General features: G+C 40.2%; 1 protein-coding gene across 2 annotated transcripts in view; it reads left to right on the top strand.

Moving 5' to 3' along the window:
* The window catches only part of LOC109919449 (abhydrolase domain containing 2, acylglycerol lipase), an 84,267-nt gene that overhangs the window by 7,822 nt on the left and 55,714 nt on the right, over positions 1-20,731 (top strand). For both annotated transcript variants that reach the window (XM_048615873.1, XM_048615874.1), the window contains exons 2-3: positions 8,949-9,020; positions 13,415-13,623. In XM_048615873.1, the coding sequence (XP_048471830.1) occupies positions 13,421-13,623 (203 nt within the window). In that variant the 5' untranslated portion in view covers positions 8,949-9,020; positions 13,415-13,420. The remainder of the gene's footprint in view (positions 1-8,948; positions 9,021-13,414; positions 13,624-20,731) is intronic.

Raw genomic sequence — 20,731 nt, 5'->3', positions numbered from 1 at the left:
GCTAACATGACATGTCCACTTCCTGTACTGTATGATTTTGTGATGAGTAAATCTGATGGAAACGAGGTAACTTAAGATTTGAAGAACATTAGATATTGTTAAACAACATGTTTTTTAGTTTGCTTCAAAAGCAATTAATGAGATTGTAGATCCAATGGAAGGGGAAACTGTTGACATGAGAACCATCTTAGTTGCTTTGTTTATCCTAAAAAAAAATACAGTTGCTGGAACTGAGCTGTCCCTTGGGTAGTTTCTGTTCTCTTTTGTACCATGTGTGTAGTTTGGAGCTATATGGCATAATCGCCTCTGGGCCCTGACTTAACAGAAGTATCTCAGCTTGAGATTCCCTCAAGTATAGGTGTAAGAAGTAAATAACATTGCTGCAAATCTCCCTAGAGCATGTAGCCTCAATGATATTGTTTCCCCTAAGCTGTTCTGACTGAGTTTTGCAACAAAACTCAAACTCCTTTTTGTTCACAAGTCCTATGATTGAGAGTCAAAGTTCTGATTTAATAAGAAAGGCTCAACGTGCGATCCCATAAGAAATTTCAAGCAACAATAATGGCACTAAAGTTAAAAGAATATGATGCTGTTATTAGACGGCTGGTTGGAGGACAAGAAACAAAATAAAGGATATTAGATTAGAAAGAAGTATCAAGTCGTTTTGGACCTGTTCCTTTTTTTTATCATACAGAGAAATAATCCTGATTTGAGTTATTATTAAAGTATGCAGTAAAAAAGTCCCCAAGAAGACATCAAATTGAATGGATGGCTTATGGGGTGTGAAGGGAGAAGATAAATTCTGAGTAGTGGTGGAAGAGAACGGGATTATATGCAAGAGTTAGCAAGAGGAACTTTTTTTAATATTTTTAAATGTTAGTGAGTTGCTGTTACTTAACTGCTGTCACAGCCTGCTGTTCCCCTCAAACTGGAAAGCCTCTGGCACTCACACAGTGAAACCTATTCCTATACCAGTCAAAGGATATCCCTGTAAATTCCTCTGTCCACTCCTGTCCCAATCATTGAGGGCAGGTTCTGGACCCAGAAACAGTTTAATCTGTTTTCTTCCTCCAGGTGGAGAATTCAGCCATAGGTTTAAAAATAGCAATACTATAGTTGAACATAAATGCATTAAAATTAATGACCTTGGATCGAAAAACCTGGGATCCAATGATGGAAGTAAGGAATAGAGGGAAAGAAGATACTGCCAGGAGTAGTTTATTGGACCCCTAACAGTAGCCATACCATGGGACAGAATAAATCGAGAGATAGTGGCAGCATGTAATGAAGGCAGTACATTGGTCATGGGTATCTTCATGTAGATTGGAATAGTCAGATTGGCAGAGGCAGCTTTGAAGAACGATTTGTAGAATTATTCGGGACAGTTTCCTGGAATAGTGTGCTGTGATCCGACCAGGGATCAGACTATTTTGAATCTGATATGTAATAAAGCAGTGTAAATAAATGATGGCAGAGTAAAATATCCTCTAGGAAACAATGATTATAACAATGTAGAATTTAGAGGGAGCCAGTTGGATCAGAAATTACTGTGCTAACCATAAATACATCTGTTGTTGAGTACACGACAAAAATATTGAAATTAATCTAAATTTTTAATAAGGGTAGTTACAAAAAATGGTGACCGAGCTGGCGGGAGTGGACTGGGAAAGGAATTTAGTAGCAAAGAAGGTTGAGGAACAATGGCATAAGTTTAAGAAAATAGTTCATGGCTAACTTAAAAATTAGTGAGGAAGATGGATTCTAGGAATGAGAGGCCAACTATCGTTGGCTTGGAAAGTTACGGATAGCATTAAATTGTATGTTTTTACTTGCAATGTGGCAAAGGTTAATGGCAAGCCTGAGAATTGGGAAAGTTTTAAAAGCCACATAAACAAAATGAATAAAGAGGGAGAAGTTAAACTTTGAGGGTAAACTTGCAAGTAATATCAAGACAGACAAGATCTTCTTTCAATATGTAAAAAGGAAAAGAGAAACTAAAATGAACATGCACCCTCTTAGTGCGAATCTGGGGATATAGTAATTGGGGAAGCAGGAAATGGCCGAGAAATCTAATAAATACCTTGCAGCATTTTTCACAGCAAAAGACAGAGTATTCCAAAATTACTAAATAATCAAGGGGCAAAAGGAGGGAAAGAAATAAGTACAATAACTGTTACTAGTGAAGAAATGCTAGGCTACTGGGGCTAAAGATCACTAAATCCCCAGGACCCGATGAGATGGCTTCCTGGGATGTTAAAGGAAGTAGCTACAGAGATGGTTGTTGCACAGATAATAATCATCTAAGAATCCTTGGACTTTGCCAGAGTCTGAGGATTCAAAAATTGCCAGTGTAGCACCTTCAATTAAAAAGAGTTCTTGTGGTGCAGTGGTAGCGCCCTACCTGTAATAACATCTCTGAACAAGTTGATTAGAAAAGCGCTGCGTTGGGTAGAGTACTTGTGGATTGAAAGGCAAGTTGTTAGAATTTGGTTTTGGTTAAATATTGATGTTTATAAAATGATGATGGGGGGAGAAAGCAGTATGTGGTCCCTTTTAAAAGATGTGCTTTTTTTGCAGCTTGGAGATTTAAAAAAAAACGTGGGCAGCTTGTGGGTTTCCAGGTGCACAGAGCACCTGAATTATAACACTTGTATCAAAAGCGCAGTTTAGTTTTGTTTTGTTATCAAGACAAGTTTTGATTTAGTCAATTAATTTAAACCAGATACTAAAAACAAATTAAATTTAAATCTGTATCAGATAGTAGGAACTGCAGATGCTGGAGAATCTAAGACAACAAGGCGGAGAGCTGGATGAACACAGCAGGCCTAGGAGCAGGAAGGCTGACGTTTTGGGCCTAGACCCTTCTTCAGAAATGAGGGAGGGGAAGGGGGTTCTGAAATAAATAGGGAGAGAGGGGGAGGCAGATAGAAGATGGATAGAGGAGAAAATAGGTGAAGAGGAGACAGATAGGTCAGAGAGGCGGGGATGGAGCCAGTAAAAGGTGAGTGTAGGTGGGGAGTTAGGGAGGAGATAGGTCAGTCCAGGGAGGATGGACAGGTCAAGGGGGCAGGACGAGGTTAGTAGGTAGGAGATGGGGGTGGTGCTTGAGGTGGGAGGAGGGGATAGGTGGGAGGAAGGACAAGTTAGGGAGGCGGAGACGAGCTGGGCTGGTTTTGGGATGCGGTAGGGGGAGGGAAGATTTTGAAGCTTGTGAAATCCACATTGATACCATCCCCATACCACCCCACCAACCTCCGGATCCAACACATCATCCTCCGACACTTCCGCCATCTGCAATCCGACCCCTCCGCCATCTGCAATCCGACCCCACCACCAAAGACACTTTTCCCTCCCCACCCTTATCTGCTTTCCGGTGGGACCACTCTCTCCGTGACTCCCTTGTCCGTGCCACACTCCTCTCCACACCTGGCATTTTTCCTTGCAACCGCAGGAAGTGCTACACCTGCCCCCATCCCAGGTCCCAAGAAAACTTTCCACATCAAGCAGATGTTCACCTGCACATCTGCTAATGTGGTGTACTGCATCCGCTGTTCCCGTTGTGGCCTCTTCTACATCGGGGAAACCAAGTGGAGGCTTGGGGACCGCTTTGCAGAACGCCTACTCTCGGTTCGCACTAAACAACTGCATCTCCCAGTCGCGAACCATTTCAACTCCCCCTCCCATTCCTCAGACGACATGTCCATCCTGGGCCTCCTGCAGTGCCACAACGATGCCACCCGAAGGTTGCAGGAACACAACTCATGTTCCGCTTGGGAACCCTGCAGCCCAATGATATCAATGTGAATTTCACAAGCTTCAAATTCTCCCCTCCCCCTACCCCATCCCAAAACCAGCTCAGCGCGTCCCCTCCTCCCACCTCAAGCCCCACCCTCATCTACCTACTAACCTCGTCCTGCCCCCTTGACCTGTCCATCCTCCCTGGACTGACCTATCTCCTCCCTAACTCCCCACCTACACTCACCTTTTACTGGCTCCATCCCCGCCTCTCTGACCTATCTGTCTCCTCTTCACCTATTTTCTCCTCTATCCATCTTCTATCTGCCTCCCCCTCTCTCCCTATTTATTTCAGAACCCCTTTCCCCTCCCCCTTTTCTGATGAAGGGTCTAGGCCCGAAACATCAGCCTTCCTGCTGCTGCTTGGCCTGCTGTGTTCATCCAGCTCTATGCCTTGTTGTCTCAGATTCTCCAGCATCTGCAGTTCCTACTATCTCTAAATTTAAATCTGATGGTTTTGACGAAATAGGCCTAATGCTATTGTAAGAAGTTGATGTCATCAAGGTATAAAAAAATGGGGACAGTTGCAAACTCGGCATAGAGTAAACTGCCATCTGCTAAGAGCTCAGCTCTTGGAGAAAGCATCATTCAAATAAAGGTACCACGGCTCTTAGTTAATTTTCCTGACAAAAGAATTCGACAGAAGGCATCGCTAACAAAAGATCATAGGAGAAGACACAACAACCTGGAAGACGTAACCTGACTGTAATTTTTAAACTTTTATTTTGATTTATATAAGTGGGCCTTGTATTTATTGGAACAGCATACCATTCTAATCTTGTTTTATTCAGGAAAAGTTAGTAGTTAGAAGTTTTTTCGGTTTGTTAATAGTTCAGTTAAACAGTTAATTTGTTCACTATTAGAGTTAGATAAATTGTTGCTTGTTGATTTATGGGAGGAGTGTCAAGAGTTTATTTCATTTAACCACTCCTTTTATAAGAGATTGGTGAGAGGCAGGTTATACCACTTTTCACCCTTCATTTAACAGATTATAGGGTGAGGTGAGCCTCTCTGGGTGTTTTTGGTTTTAGTTATTGGGAGGGAGGGGTCAACCTCCACTTCATAACAAAATGGAAGGAAGCAAAAAATAACAGGTAAATATAGGCCAGAGTTTATTATAAAGGATGTAATAGCAGACCATTTAGAAATACATGATATGATCAAGTACAGTCAATATGCTTCATAAAGGGGAGGTCATGCAAAATGAATTTACTTGAATTTTTTTGAGGAATTAAAAAGCAGAATAGGTAAGAGGAAACAGTGGTTATAACATATTTTGGATTTTCAGATGGTGTTTGATAAAGTACCATGTTTGGCTGCTTATTAAGGTAAGAGCTCATGGTTTTGGAACAGTATATTAATTAGGATGCTGGATTGACCAACTCATAGAAGACAAATTTGGCATAAGTGGGGAATTTTTAGGATGGCAACCTGTAATTAGTTGATTGCCATGGGGATTAGTGCTGGGGCCACATTTATTTACAGTATACATTAATGACTTGGATGAGTCAAGTGTATGTACTATAGTCAAGTTTGTGGAATACATAAAAATAGGTTGGAAAGCAAGTGGTGAGGTCTTCAGAGGGATACAGAAAGGTAAAGTGATTCGGCAAAAACTTAGCAAATGGAATACATTGTGGGAAATGAGGTTATCCACTTATACAGGAAAAATAGAAGAGCTTACTATTATTTGAATGGCGAAATGCTGCAAAAAAACTACAGAAGGGATTTTACAGTTCTTGTCCATGAATTACAAAAAAAACTCGTATCCAAGTTAACCAGGTAATAAGGAAGGCAAAGGGAATGTTGGCTTTTATTTGAAAATGAATGGAGGATAAAGGAAGGTAGGTTTTTAGCAAAATGAAGTGTTAGTTGGGCAACAGTTATAAACAATTCTGGTCCCCTTATTTGACAATGTACTGACATTAGAGGCTGTTCAGGGAAGATTAACCAGGCTAATACCAGGTATGGAGGGACTTCTTACAAGGAGAGGTTGAGTAGGTTGGGTCTGTACTCATTGAAATTGAGAAGAATGAGAGATGACTTTATTGAAACAGAAGATTCTTAGGGCAGTTTTAAGAGAGAATCAAAAAGGGTATCTCCCTTTGTGGGAGTCCAGGACCAAAGTGTATAATCTCAGAATAAGGAGTCATGCATTTAAGATTGAGATGAGGCAGAGTTTCTTCTGTCCAAGGGTAATGAATGTATGGAATTCTATACTGCAGAGGGCTACTGAGGCTGGATCATTAACTGTATTCAAGGCTGAGGTAGACATTTTTAATCAGTAAGGGAATTGAGGGTCATAGGGAAAATAGAATTAAGGATTATCAAATCAGCCATGATCTCACTGAATAGCAGAGCAGACTTGATGGGCTGAATAGCTGGCTTTTATTCCTGCATCTTATGGTCTTGAAAAGACTTTAATATATTGCTGTTTTAAGATTCTGATTGAGAGCAATTAATTTAGAACAACAGAGGTTTTATCAAAAAGATTTCAAAGTCAGTGAAGGATTTTGAAATGGTGGTTGTGTAAGTTTGGTTGGTCTGTTTGACAAATGGGTGGGAATGTGGGTTGATAGTTATGATAAGGGAAGGAAGAAGTTGAATGAAATATTTTCACACAAAAGGCAGTCTGAATCATGCAGTGTTTATCTGCATTGGCTATTAGGCTATTGTGTTTGGGTTAGGTTTATTAGTATGAATTACTGTATTATTAGTAAGTTTGGGGGGAAAAAAATTTAAAGGATGTGTGCGCAAGATATTTATATCAGTTTTTGAGAAGATTTGTAGCTTGGGTCGTGGATGAGGTTGCAGACTTGCTCGCCAAGCCGGGGTGTTTGATTGCAGACGTTTCGTCCCCCTGCTAAGCAACATCGTCAGTGCACCTTTGGTGAAGCATTGGTGTTCCATTCTGCTTGTTGTTTACTTGCCTTGGTTTGCTGGGGTGGTTGGTATTACTTCCAGTTTTGTTCTTCAGTCGTTTGTATATTGGGTCCAGTTCAATGTGTGTGTTGCTGGAATTCCGGTTGGAATGCCGGGCCTCCAGGAATACCCAGGCACGTATGTTTGGCTTGTGCTATTATAGATGCGTTGTCCCAGTCGAATTTGTGTCCTCCTCTTGTCTGTGTGTATTGAGACCAGTGAGAATTGGTCATGTCTCTTGGCTATTTGGTGTTTGTGTATCCTCATCGTCAGTTTTCTTCTAGTTTGGCCTATTTAATGTTTCTCAAGTCCTTTGCATGGTATTTTGTATATTACATTGGTGTGGGTACGGAGTCTTTTACGTTCATCAGTAGCTGTTGCAGGATGGTTGTTTGTTTGTGGGCTACCCTGATACCTAGGGGTATGAGTCGTCTTGTGGTTATCGCTGACTTGTCCCTGATGTACAGCAGGGTGTGTAGTGTGTCTAGCCGTGTTGTCATCTTGCTGTGTATCATACTGCTCCAATTGAAATGTTAGCATGGAAGGTAAGGGCTGCACGACATTTTCTCTGCTCTAATTTTTATGGTTCTGTTATATTCAGTGTGCCTCTTGAACTAAACTGTTGCAATTCTTTACAATATTTTAAATCTCACTGGACAAAATTTTCTTGCTTTATTCTATGTACCTGTTATTTTCTAAATGTGCCAACAAGTTAGAAATTGGAAGATAAGATTTTTCAGTCTTCTACGTCTATATGGAAATTACAGGTTTGACTGTATTTAAATACAGTATCCTAATAAACATCCCTGCCTGCGTGTGCTTTAAATACAAATCCAAAGGTTCCCGGTCAGAGCTCTACCTAATAAAATTGGCTATCCTGTGGCTGAGGTGACAGTGGCTTGAATATTTATGGCAAAGCGGCTGATGTTGGCAGAAACTATTAATTTTAAGAAGAAACTTCCCTTAAGAAATCAGCAAATTGAGACCAGTCCATCTGCTGACATCCAAAAACTGGTATTGAGTATCTGTCAAAAATCTGCTTTTAGAAATTTGGGTATGATGTCATTTATTTCTGTCCTCCCACTTCTCATGTATTTTCTTCTGAGAAATGAACACATTTAAGAAACTAGATCTGCGTGCAACATACTTTGCATTCTGTGTTCCTTCTTTCCGGGATTACAGTTGACATTCGGCAGATTTGTTATTGATTTCTACTTCTTAAAAATTAGTTGATCTTATTTCCATTTGTACATTTTATAGCCTGACTGTAGAGCTGATCAAATAACATGGGTTTATTCTCAAAATCAGCAAACGTGTGAATCACGTTTAACTGTGTCCATCAATGCAGTCAAGTTGTGTCACGGATGAGGCTGTCTGCTCTAACTGATGACTGCACCAATGGAAAGGAGTGTGTAAAAGCCATGTTGATCACTTAAAGTTTACCTAAAGTGTGTTGGGTTTCTTTAAAGCCTGTGGTTTGAACTTTTGTTGGTTTTGAGATGCTTGTTAGCTAAGCTGGGTAAATAAGTTATTTTTGCGTAAGGAATAAATGTTGTGTCAAGCCTTTTTTCAAACTTGGTTACAACCTCCAACACTCCTGTAGTGTTGCTACTCTTCCAGTCCCTTGAACTGACAAATTCCATCTTAGACATATGCTTTGTTCTTTCTGGTATACAATCAATGGCAGTGTTTTTAAGCACCTTGCCTCCGAACTATGCAACTGCTTCTTTTGATCTTGTTTCGCCGCACTTTGCAAATCTTCCTTTTTAATTCCTGCCTTTTTCAATAGTGCTTTCAACCAGTTCCCACCATACCCTTGCCACTTTAGTGTGACCTGAACTTTAAATTATCTTGGGACATTTTTCTAGAACAAAATTATACTTCTTGCCATGAGTATTCATATAGCAAATTCTGGATTAGGCCTGAACTTTTAAGCCATGGATAGTAAGAGGGTTTACAGCAACCTTGATATTTTCTAAAACAATTACTGTGAAGTCAGTTGGAATGTTGTCACAAGGACAAAAGATATTAACTTAACTTAATTTGCAGTTTATTTAAACCTGAAGCTGAACCACAGCCGTTGTTTCAGAATTAAAATGGGTAACGGTATTTTGTTCTGATTCAGTAATTCACAAGATACTTTTAACCCTGTTAGAATTTTGTACAGTTAGTGTACACTTGCATTTTTTTTGGTTTAGATTTCCAGTAATATTGTTTTCGTTTGGTTTTAGGTTCGGAGTCCAAGAACTGAACCTTGTTACCGGAACTGAAGTTTTGTTTTACAAGAGTGAATAACGGAATTCGTAAGTTCTAGTCCATCCTTCATTTTCTCTTACATTTATACTGAATGTCGAAGGGGATTGTCTGACTTGTTTTTAAATGGTTTTAAAATTAACCCATTCTTGAAATTCTCCCACAAGTGGATGCGGGTCTGCTTGGAACAGTTTCTATTATTTTGATACACTTCAGAAATCGGGCGAAGGGACAAAGCCCATCATGCAGGACCACCAAAACTGAAAAGAGCTGAAAGAGAAGGGAGGGAAATTGAGATGCTGGTTTGAGAATTCCAAATTGGATGAAAGTCCAAAATCTTTCACATCAATCTATTACGTAAAGGTATGTGAGGAAAAGGTGGTTTATGTCATCTTTTAATTTCCATAGGGCTGCTTTGGATCAGTAATTTACTGTATGGTTGTTTTTGTTTACTCGTTCAAGTTGATGGGGTTGTGCTGGCTAGCCCTGTATTTATTGCCCATCCCTGATTGCCCTGACCAAGGTGCTAGTGAGCTGCCGTTTTAAACCACTGCAGTCCTTGGAGGATGTAATAACTCAGTGCTGCTTCGGGGGAGGGGGAGATTTAAGATTTTGAACCAACAACAGTAAAGAAACGGTAATAGTTCCAAGTAAGGATAGAACATAGACCAGCACAGTGCAGGCCCTTCGGCCCATGATCTTGTGCCGACCTATTATCCTGCTGAGATCAATCTACCCTGCATACCCTACATTTTACTATCCTCCTTGTGTCTATCCAAGAGTCGCTTAAGAGTCTCTAAAGTATCTGACTCCACAGCCACTGCTGGCAGCCCATTCCAAACGCCCACCACTCTGTGTGAAGAACCTACCTCTGACATCTCCCCTGTACCTCCCTCCAATAACCTGAAATTTATGCCCCCTCATAAAAGTCATTTCCGCCCTGGGGAAAATGTCTCTGGCTATCCACTCTATTTGTGCCTCTCATCATCTTGTAAACCTCTATCAAGTCACCTCTCATCCTTCTTCGTTCCAATGAAAAAAGCCCTAGCTCCCTCCACTTTCCTCATAACACCTACCCTCCAGTCCAGGCAGCATCCTGGTAAATCTCCTCTGCAACCCCTCTAAAGCTTCCGCATCTTTTCTGTAATGAGGTGACCAGAACTGAACACAATATTCCAAGTGTGGTCTAACGAGAGTTTTATAGAGCTGCAGCATAACCTCCAGGGCTCTTAAACTCAATTCCCCTGCTAATGAAAGCCAACACACCATACGCCTTCTTTACAGCCCTATCAACTTGGGTCGCAAGACCCCTCTGTTCCTCCACACTGCCGAGAATCCTGCCAATAACCCTGTCTTCTGCATTCAAATTTGACCTTCCAAAATGAATCACTTCACACTTTTTTCTGGGTTGAATTCCATCTGCCTCTTCTTTGCCCAGCTCTGCATCCTGTTAATGTCCCACTGCAACCTACAACAGCCCTCTACACTATCCACAACTCCTCCAACTTTGTGTCATCGGCAAACTTACTAACCCACCCTTCCACTTCCTTATCCAAGTCACTTATAAAGATCACAAACAGCAGAAGTCCCAGAACAGATCCCTGCAGCACACCACTGGTCGCTGAGCTCCAGGCTGATGTCTTGAGAGAAACTTGCAAATGGTGGTATATCCACGTATCTGATAAGTGTGGAGCTAGAGAAACACAGTGGGCCAGGCAGCATCAGAGGAGCAGGAAAGTTGATGTTTTTGGTTGGGACTCTTCTATCTCATTCCCAAAATCAAGCCCCGTTTCTGAAGAAGGGCCCCGACCCGAAACATCAACTTTCCTTCTCTGCTGCCTGGCCTGCTGTGTTCCTCCAGCTCCACACTGTTATCTCTGACCACAGCATCGGCGGTTCTTACTATCTCTGATATCCATGCACCTGTTGTCTTTGTCCTTCTAACTGGTGGAAATCACAGGTTACAACATCTTCTCGAAGAAGTCTTGGTGAGTTGTCAAACTGCTTTCACTGTGCATTAGTGGGGAAGGGACTGAATATTGAAGGTCGTGGGCTTACCAGTCAAGCAATCTGCTTTGTCTTGGATAGTGTCAAGATTCTTCACTAGTTTTGGAGCTGCACCCATCTAGACAAGTTGGTAGTATTCCATCACTCTCCACTTGTAGATAGTGGACAGGCTTTGGGAGCCAGAAATTCAGTTCCTCACTACATAATTCCTAGCTTACGACCCACTCTTGTAGATACAGTGTGTATGTGGCTATTCTAGTTTGATTTCTGGTCAGTGGTAATCCCTAGGATATTGATAGTGGGTGATTCAGTGATAGCAATCCAATTGAATTTCAAGTGATGGTTAAATTCTCCCTTGTTGGAGATGGTTATTTTCTGGCATTTGTATGATGTGAATGCTACGTGCTATTAATCACCCAAACCTGCATATTGTTCAGATCTTGCTGCATATCAACACCGACTACATCGTATTTGAGATGTCGCAAATGGTGTTGAACACTGTTCAATGATTGCACATCTCCACTTCTGACATTGTGATGGAGGGAAGGGTATTGAGGAAGCAGGTGAAGATAATTGAGCCTGGGATAGTACACTGAGGAACTCAAGAAGGGCCTTTATGTTGTAGTGATAATGCCCCCACTTCTGGGCCAGGGGGCCTAGAGTCACCTGCTCCAGAGGTGTGTAATAATATCTCTGAACAAGTTACTTAGAAATATCTAATCTGAGGAACTCCTGTAATGATGGCCTGGAACTGAGATGATTGTTGTCCTTCTATAGGAAGGATGTTGTTTAAACTTGAGAGGGTGCAGAAATGATTTACAAGGGTGTTACTGGAGAGTTTGAGCTGTTGGGAGAGGCTAATGGGCCGAGGCTTTTCTCCCTGGAGCACCAGAGACTGAGGGGTGACCTTTTATAGAGGTTTATAAAATCATGAGTGGCATGAATAGAATAGCCAAGGCCTTTTTCCTAGGACCTAAACTAGAGAGCATAGGTATAAGGTAAGGGGGAAGATTTGAAAAGAACCTGAGAGGTAATATTTTCATGCAGAGGGTGGTGTGTATATGGAACAAGCTTCCAGAGGAAGTGGTGGAGGGGAGTACAATTACAATATTTGGATAGGTATATGAATAGGAAGGGTTTGGAGGGATATGGGCCAAATGTTGGCAAATGGGACTAAGTGGATTGGGATGTCTGGCGCGGAAGAGTTGGACCAAAGGGTCTATTTCCATGATGTATGACTCTAACTCTACCATAGCTGTCTTCATTTGTACTGGAAACGTCTCCAACCGGTGTAGACTTTTCTGCCTGATTATCGTTTATTCCTATTTGCTGGAGCTTCTTGATGCTCTACCAGGTCAAATGCTACCTTTATCTAAAGACTGGTCACGTACTTCTCTGGTGTTGCGCTGTTCTGTCCATGTTTGGGCCAAGGCTGTAATGAGGTCAGGAGTTGAGTGGCGATGGTGTTATCCAAAGTGAGCAGCAGTGATTAGATGACTCCTTTGCAATTGCCTCTTGATAGTACTGTCAGTGATCTTTTTTCATTATCTTGCAGATGATTGAGAGTAGACATGCAAATAATTGGCTGGGTTGGGTTTGCCTGGCTTTTGTGTACGGGACATAGTCAGACAATTTTGCACCTTGTGAGTTAGATGCCAGTGTTATAACTGTATGGGAATAGTCTGGCTAAGGGCATGGCTATTTCCATAGCATAAATCTTTGGTAATATTGGCAAAGCATTGTTAGGGTCCAATATCTTTGCAGTATTCAGTGTCTTCAGTCTTTTCTTGATATCACATGGAGGGAATTGAATTGGTTGAAGACTAGTACCTGTGAAGCTGGGGTCTTTGGGAGGAAGCCTAGATGGATCATCTCCTTGGCATTTCTGCTGAAGGTGGATACCAAATCAAGGGCTTGTTTTTTTTTTTTTTGCACTAATGTACTTGGCTTCCCGCCACCACCCCCCCACCTCCCTGCCTTTTGAGGATGGCAATATCTGTGAAGCCTCTTGCATTTCAGTTGTTTAATTGTCCACCACCATGATCTAGTACAACTGACATCTGACTCTGCAAACAGTTTTCCCCCTCTTCTCAGTTACACCTGGCTTTGCATGTGCAGTCTTTCACAACAGACATACTGTTTGTGTAATGGAGTATGAACATTTTAGTCTAAATTCATTGTAGATCTGTTTCTGTGCTTCCCCCAACCCCTCTCCCATTCCATTCTTGACATCACTATTAGTCAAAAGCTCCTTTTCGCATTTCTTCTCTGCATTTCCACAACTCTCTTCAAACTTTCTATGGCTGTTTTGAAATCAAGTGAGCTGATTTGAGTTGGGAAATTTTGATTGTAGTTAAAGTGTCATGACCACCTCAGCAATTAACTTGTTTGAATGACATTTATACTTAACCAACTTTATCTTTTAAAATACTTGTAGGCAACAATGGCAGACTCGGAGAATTTAAGGATTGCTCCTGAAATGCCAGCAATGTTTGATGGGATGAAGCTGGCTGCAGTCGCTGCAGTGCTCTACATCATTGTAAGATGTCTTAATCTTAAGAGTCCAACTGCTCCTCCAGAGCTGACTTTCCAGGATAACGCACTCTCTCGATTCTTGCTGAAGTCATGCCCGCTGCTGACCAAAGAGTAAGTAAATCGATCGCTTTCCAGCAATTATTGGATACAAGAGGTATATCCATTGAGGATAGCAATGCAATGTATATTTCTTAACTAAAATGACTGAACAATGAATATTATTGAATTCTGTTTCAAAGAAATCATTTGATTTTTCAGTTTGCTTCACTATCGATTGTAGTTGTAACAAAATGTAAAATAATGCCTATGTAGGAATGAAACAAAAACAGAAAATATGGTTGTTTGTGAGAAGGCCAGCCAACATCTGTAGAAAGGTAAAGAATGTTAATTTTGCATCAGAACTATTTTTACCCGTTGAGCCCTTCCAACATTTTTGCTCAAAGAAATTGTTTATTGCTTAGGTGTTGGGAAGAATTGTTAGAAGTGAACCATTTAGCTTTTTGGTCCAGTTGACTGTTAAACCACTTTCATATTAGTCTCTTAATTCAGATTGTAGGACTCCAGTTTGTGTGTCGTTCTCAACATATATGATAGTGTAGCATTTGCTTCCTATAGATTGACAACTGATGTTTAATCTAACGTTATCTGCATTTTGAATTAGGTTAATAATGTAAAATGCCATTTTGAAAACTCTTGGGTGCACTTTTTTGTTATAACATCTAAAGAAAAGTCATTGGGCTTGAAAAGTTAACTCTGTCTCTCTCCATCGATGCTGCCAGACCTGCTAAAGTTTTCCAGAACTTATGATTTAGCTTTAAATTATCAATCACTTCAGTGCTTTAAATTTTTATGGAAGTTTTGTGCACAAAAGTTGATTGGAAATAGTTTCAATTATGGAATTCATGTGTTTTGTAAAATTATTTCTAATGTGCTGGTGAGAGCATTTCTGGAGTACTCTGAACAGTTTTGAATCCCTTTATTTGAGGAAAGATATCATTTCATTGGAGGCAGTTAGAATCTTACAGCACAGAAACACACCCTTCAGTCCAACAAGTCCACGCCGATCATAATCCCGAACTAAACTAGTCCCATCTGCCTGCGCTTGGCCCAAACATTCCTTATTTGTGTACTTACTCCAATGTCTCTTAAATGTTGTAACTGTATCCGCATCCACCACTAAAAGTTCATTCCGCCTACAAACCACACTCTCTACGCAAACAAAAGTTGGCCAATATGTCTTTTTTAAATCTTTTTCCTCCACGCACTTTTGAAAAATGCCCCCTAGTCTTGAAATCCCTGACCCTAGGAAAAGGCACTTGCCATTCACCTTATCTATACCCCTCATGATTTTATAAATATCCATAAGGTCACCCCTCAGCCCCCTACACTCCAGCCTATGCAGCCTCTCTTTCTAACTCAGACCCTCTGTTCCGGGTAACATCCTAGTAAATTTTTTTCTGAACACTCTCCAGCTCAATAAGATCATTGCTGTAATAGGGTGACCAGAACTGCACACAGTACTCCAGAAGAGGCCCCATCAATGTCCTGTACAACATCAACATGATGCCCCAACTCCTAGACTCAAAGGTTTGAGCAATGAAAGCAAGTGTACTAAACACCTTTTTTTTAACCACCCTGTTTGTATGTGATCCAAAGTTCAAAGAATTAGGTACCTAAACCCCTAGGTCTCTATGTTCCACAACACTGCCCAAGGCTGTAATTTTAATCGTATAAGTCGTGCATTTATTTGTTTTTTTACCAAAATGCAATACTTCACATTTATTCGAATTAAACTCCATCTGCCATTCAACCCCCGGCCCAATTTATCTAGACCTCTTTGTAATCTTAGATAACCTTTTTCACTCTCCACTGTACCATTCAATTTTGATGTCATCAGCAAACTTAATAACCATGCCTTCTATATTCTCATATAAATCATTTATATAAATGGCAATCAAAAGTGAACCCAGCACAGACCCATGTGAATCACCACTGGTAACAGGTCTCCAGTCCGATTTAAACAACCCTCCTCTACCACTCTCTCTCCTGCCGTTAAGCCAGTTTTGTATCCAATTTGAAAGCGCTACCCTACCAGAAAAGGTTCACTAAGATGCTCCCTGGTATGGAAGGATTGTTTTACGAGCAAAGGCTATACAGTTTGGGCTGCTACTCTGGAGTTTAGAAGAATGGGAGGTGATCTTATTGAAACATACAGGATTCTTGAGGGACTTGAAAGAGTAAATGATAGGATCTTTCTCCTCATGGGACGGTCTAGGACCAGAGGCATAATGTCAGAATAAAGAAATGCCAATTTAAATCTGAGATGAGAACTTTCTTCACTGAGGGTTGAGAGTCTTTGGCGCTCCTTGTGTATATTTAAGGCTGAAATAGATTCTTGATCAGTAGGAGAATCAGAGGTTATGGAGAAAAGACAGGAAAGTGAACTTGAGGAACGATGGATCAGCCATGATCCTGTTGAACGGCGGAGCAAGCTCAAGGGGTTAAATGGCCTACTCCTGTTCCTATTTCTTATGATCCTAATGTATTTTTCATTTTTTTTGCAACTCTTACTTTTACAGCCTTTCGTATAAATTGTTGATAGGACCAAAGTCGTTCATTAGCTGGCTTAATTCTGATAACTTCTGTAAAATGCTTCAGTGCTTTCTCAATATTGTGCATAAAGGGAAGCTGATACTGTATAGAAACAATACTTTAATCTCCCAGTCTGCTGGGATTGTTCTGAGGAAATAACAGTGAACAAAATCAAGTTCTGAGGATGTAACTTTAATTTTCAGAAGGTATTTTACTAAAAGTTACAACATTTAGTTTACTTTAATTTGGATACTAAGAGACCAATGTTAACTCTGCAAGTCTTGTGTACCCTACTTTATTTTTGTTGTGAATTGTTGATTTTGCATCTATGTTCAGGGAGGCAGTCTTAGCTTATTCACAATTCTGCAGAATCAGAAGTACTGAAGTTTGATTATACAACAGCTAAGACGGTACATCTGGCATTTAAAAAGCACAGGCTAAAGTAACATGAACCAATTGATTTGAAAGTGGAGTTAGAAATGTTAATAATTAAGCTGCGGCAGATGGGAAAAAGAAGGGAGGGCCATGGTGTCTTGTGGCCTGGAGGAGTTTTTCTGACTCGTACCACTTATATTCATGAAAGCAAGCACCTTTAATAATCTAAAATGGGCTATTGATATTGGACAGAGCCTCCTTCATTCATTGCTGCCTTTTTAATAGCTGTTTCTTGTGCCATCTTTTTTCTTTTAAACAAATTTGAACCTGATTAAATTAGTTTGGATTTAGTTTCTCGTACATTTTCTTTTGCCTGCTTGAGACGCAACATTTCAGAAAATCCAAGTGAAAAATCCATTGAAATCTCTTTTCCTTTACAAAGAATTCCAATAGGCTGATGAAAATAGTCTCTGGCTTCTGAAATCATTTTTTAACATTTTCTTATGGTTTTATTGTTCTATATAAACTTCATTGAAAAATGTTTTCTCCAAGTCCTTCAGCCGATCTGTTTTTAAAAATAAGAACGGCTGTAATTTGACTAAATGCTGCTTTAAGAAATCATAAAGCAAATAATTTGTTCTTTTAATATTCAAAATGTCATTGTAGTACAGCCAACATTCATTTAAAAGAAACGGTACAAATTCTGTTCTTTGGATTTGTACAGCTACACTTTTTGGATTCAATTAATCTGGATGATTATTGTGAGACTGAAACTTATAACCATTGGATGGAGGGAAGCCTTGTTGGCTTTTTCTAACAAAAAAGCTTTTCTTTAAAATAATTGAAAGAAAACTGAATTAAAATTGAATATTTGAAAAAAATGTAAACCAGATGGTTTACATTTGTCCACAAATCAATCTCCTGCTGTACTGAATTCTTTCAGCATTGGCTCTATAATGAACACGAGCATGTTGATAATAAGATGTTTTAGGGAGGTGAACAGGTTTATTAGTGCAGCTCTGCCTTTTGGCCGTAGGTAAACTATTTTTCATATAAATGCCTCTCAGATGATGGATCATACCGTGGAACAATTTTATTTTGTGGGGGTGGAATAGTTCTCACAACTTTCCCTAGTCTGGCTCAGTTACTTGTTCTCTTAGGAGTTGAACCATAGTATAGCACATTGTGCATGTACTAAAATCATTTTGACGTATTCTCAGTGTGTATATTTGTGTGTTACAGCGTTGCTTATGTTCAGCTAACAGCACCATCATTTGCTGTGGACAAATAAAAAGCACTTTTCAGTTAATTCAAACCTAGCACATTCATATTCTATAAATACATTCTCAAATTTCATCTAAAATAATGCAACTCCTCTGTTAAACATCAGTTTTCTTTATTTTTTAAAAAATAGACTTAGTCAAAACCAGGCACATCTGTTCATCTATAAAACGCAGTCTATTACCTAAATGAGGTCTGGAATTTCATCAGACTCAACAAGTGATTTCCTTGCTAAATCCTTCAGTTCCACTTGTATTTAATTTGAACTATCTGTCTAAAAGGTTTTGACCTTTCACACTATAATTAGGCATTTATTTGCCATTGTTGATATGAGAAAAATGCTTTAAGTTCCTCAAGTTCTTGTTTTTTTTGTATGAAGCAAATGGAGAATCTTATTCCCACATCAATGCTATTGTAACTGACTCAATATATATTCTATAGATATATATATCGAGAAACTCCTTTTCACTTCTGTAACCAGGGAAAATGATCCATCTTTACTCGTTATCTTTGTGAATTTTTGTGCTAATACTTCAAAGCTGCGCCAGATATATTAGAGTTCACAGTGATAGCATGTCACATGACTGCCTTGTTCATAATTCTACAATTGGTACCCAAAATGTGAAGGGAAGACCGTTTGGCTTGTATCCCTGCATACTAGTGAGGTAGTAAGTAAAATTTTGACTTGGACAAAATTTATTCACTTCTACAGATTTAAAAATTGGGCCCACTATTTTTGTAATGCTAATTTTATTCAGTCATGTACTTCAATATCAATGCTAGCATAAATTGCTCTCAAGTAATTTCCCTAATTGCACAGGTAGTGGTCAGCTGCCTTGTTGAAGCACTGCAGTCTGTTTTTGGTGCGTCCATAATGTTGACTACAGCTGGAAAGATATTCCTTGTGCCCACGAGGAGATATGCAACAGTAAATGCTGAAGAAGTAGGAGATTGCTAAAGAAAACTAAGTGTATGATTCGGGAAAAGAAGAATCATTCTGTCTTTCACAACTACTTACTGCATTTCATAGTTCAATACAAATTCCAGTCTGCTCTCTCCCCTTCGTGACTACCCCCACTGATCTGGGGAATAGCAGCCCTTTAGCTGATAAAATAAACTAAATTACGAGTTTGTGTTCTTTAGGGAAGGTAACTGCTGTCTTTACCTGGTCTTCCCTACATGTGACTCGAGACCCACAGTGATAGGTTTGGCTCTTAACTGCCTTCTGGGCACTTGGGAACGGGCAGTAAATGCTAGTCAAGCCAGCAATGCCTATGTCCCATGAATAAAGTTTTAAAATTAAATTGCCTTTTTCAATCATGTAGATTTGATTTATAATTTATGATGTTTGTTACTGTAAATGTACATTGCTAAATATTACAGTATTGTGCTATTTGCAGAATTTCCTACAAATTTTCAAACAAAGCAGAACTCTGCCATATTCTTTCCACACAACCCTTCAATTTTACTGTTGATTTGCCATGCCAAAAGAAATAAACATAATCTATTTTCATAGTTTTACAGTGAGTAGTTTTTTTCTTTCAGATGTATTAATTGAATACCACTGCTTTCATCTGTACAGTGTCTTTACTGCTGTTCCTTTTTTCCATTGTTTCATAATTAAGGAATGAGCTGTTGTTTTGACATGGGAGGAGGGGCACACCTTATTGCAGGTAATCCATATTTGTTCTAATACAAAAATAGGTGGAAGAGCATGTTTTGGTGAGGACAGAGGAAACCTGTTATAGGATATGGATAGGTTGAGTGAATGGCAAAACTTGGAAGATGGAGTTTAATGTAGATGAGTGAGAGGTCATGGACTTTGGCAGAAATAAGACGACTATTATTTAAGTGAAGGCTTCAAAAAAGTGCCGTCTCTCATTTCAGATTTGGCAGGATCTGTTGGAAAAAGTAGAGTTAATGTTTCGAGTCCGGTGACTTATCAGAACTGATAGCAGTTAGAGAAAAGTGGCATTTATGCTGAAGATTAGGTTGGGGGGTTGGAGGTGGAGATGAAGCCTGGGAGAGACATGTAGGCAAATGAGGGGATTTTTTTTTTTGTGTGCGTTGGAGCGGGTGGTGGTGGTGGTTAAAAACCATGGAAGAACAGAATCGGGCTTTAATGTTGTTGATACCGGCTGCTGGATCCTCAAGTGGAAATTAAGATGCTGTTCTTTGAGCTTCCGCTGAGGCTTCCTGGGACGTTGCAGCAGGCCTAAAACAGATGTGATGGTGTGGGATCACAGCGGTGTGTTGAAGTGGCAGGCAACTGGAAGCTTGATCAGTTTTACAGATTGAACATAGCTGTTCTGCAAAGTCGTCACCCAGACTGCATTTTGTTTCCCTAGTGTAGAGGAGACCTCACTCTGACCAGTGAGTACGATAAACTATATTGAATGAAGTGCAGGTAAATCGCTGCTTTGCCTGGAAGGTATGTAGGTAGTGAGGAGGGAGGAGGGAGGAGGTAAGTGAGCAGATATTACACGTTCCTTCTGCAATTGTATGAGAAGGTGCCAGTGGGTGTAGATTGGTGTTGGGAGTGGATGATGGTATTTCTGAGGGAATGGTCCTCGCGAAATGCTAACAAAGGAGTGGAGGGAAATATAAGAGTCAAAGAGCTGTACAGCATGGACCAACTCAAGTATGCTGACCAGATATCCTAAATTAATCTAGTCCCCTTTGCCAGCATTTGGCCTATATCCCTCTAAACCCTTCCCATTCACGAACCCATCCAGATGACTCTTAAATGTTGTAATTGTACCAGCCTCCACCACTTCCTCTGGCAGCTTGTTCCATACATACACCACCTTCCGCATGAAAAAATTGTCCCTTGGGTCCCTTTTAATTCTTCCCCCTCTCGCCTTACACCTATGCCCTCTTACACCTATGCCCTCTAGTTTTGGACTCCCCTACCCTGGGGAAAAGACCTGTTCTTAAAGTTCTTGTAGTTTTGTAGCTTGGGTTGTGGATG

This window comes from Rhincodon typus, chromosome 33 (assembly GCF_021869965.1).
Source record: "Rhincodon typus isolate 14 chromosome 33, sRhiTyp1.1, whole genome shotgun sequence".
NCBI classification, from domain to species: domain Eukaryota; kingdom Metazoa; phylum Chordata; class Chondrichthyes; order Orectolobiformes; family Rhincodontidae; genus Rhincodon; species Rhincodon typus.
The sequence above is the reverse complement of the archived record's forward strand: the minus strand, read 5'-3'. Positions and strand labels throughout refer to the sequence as shown.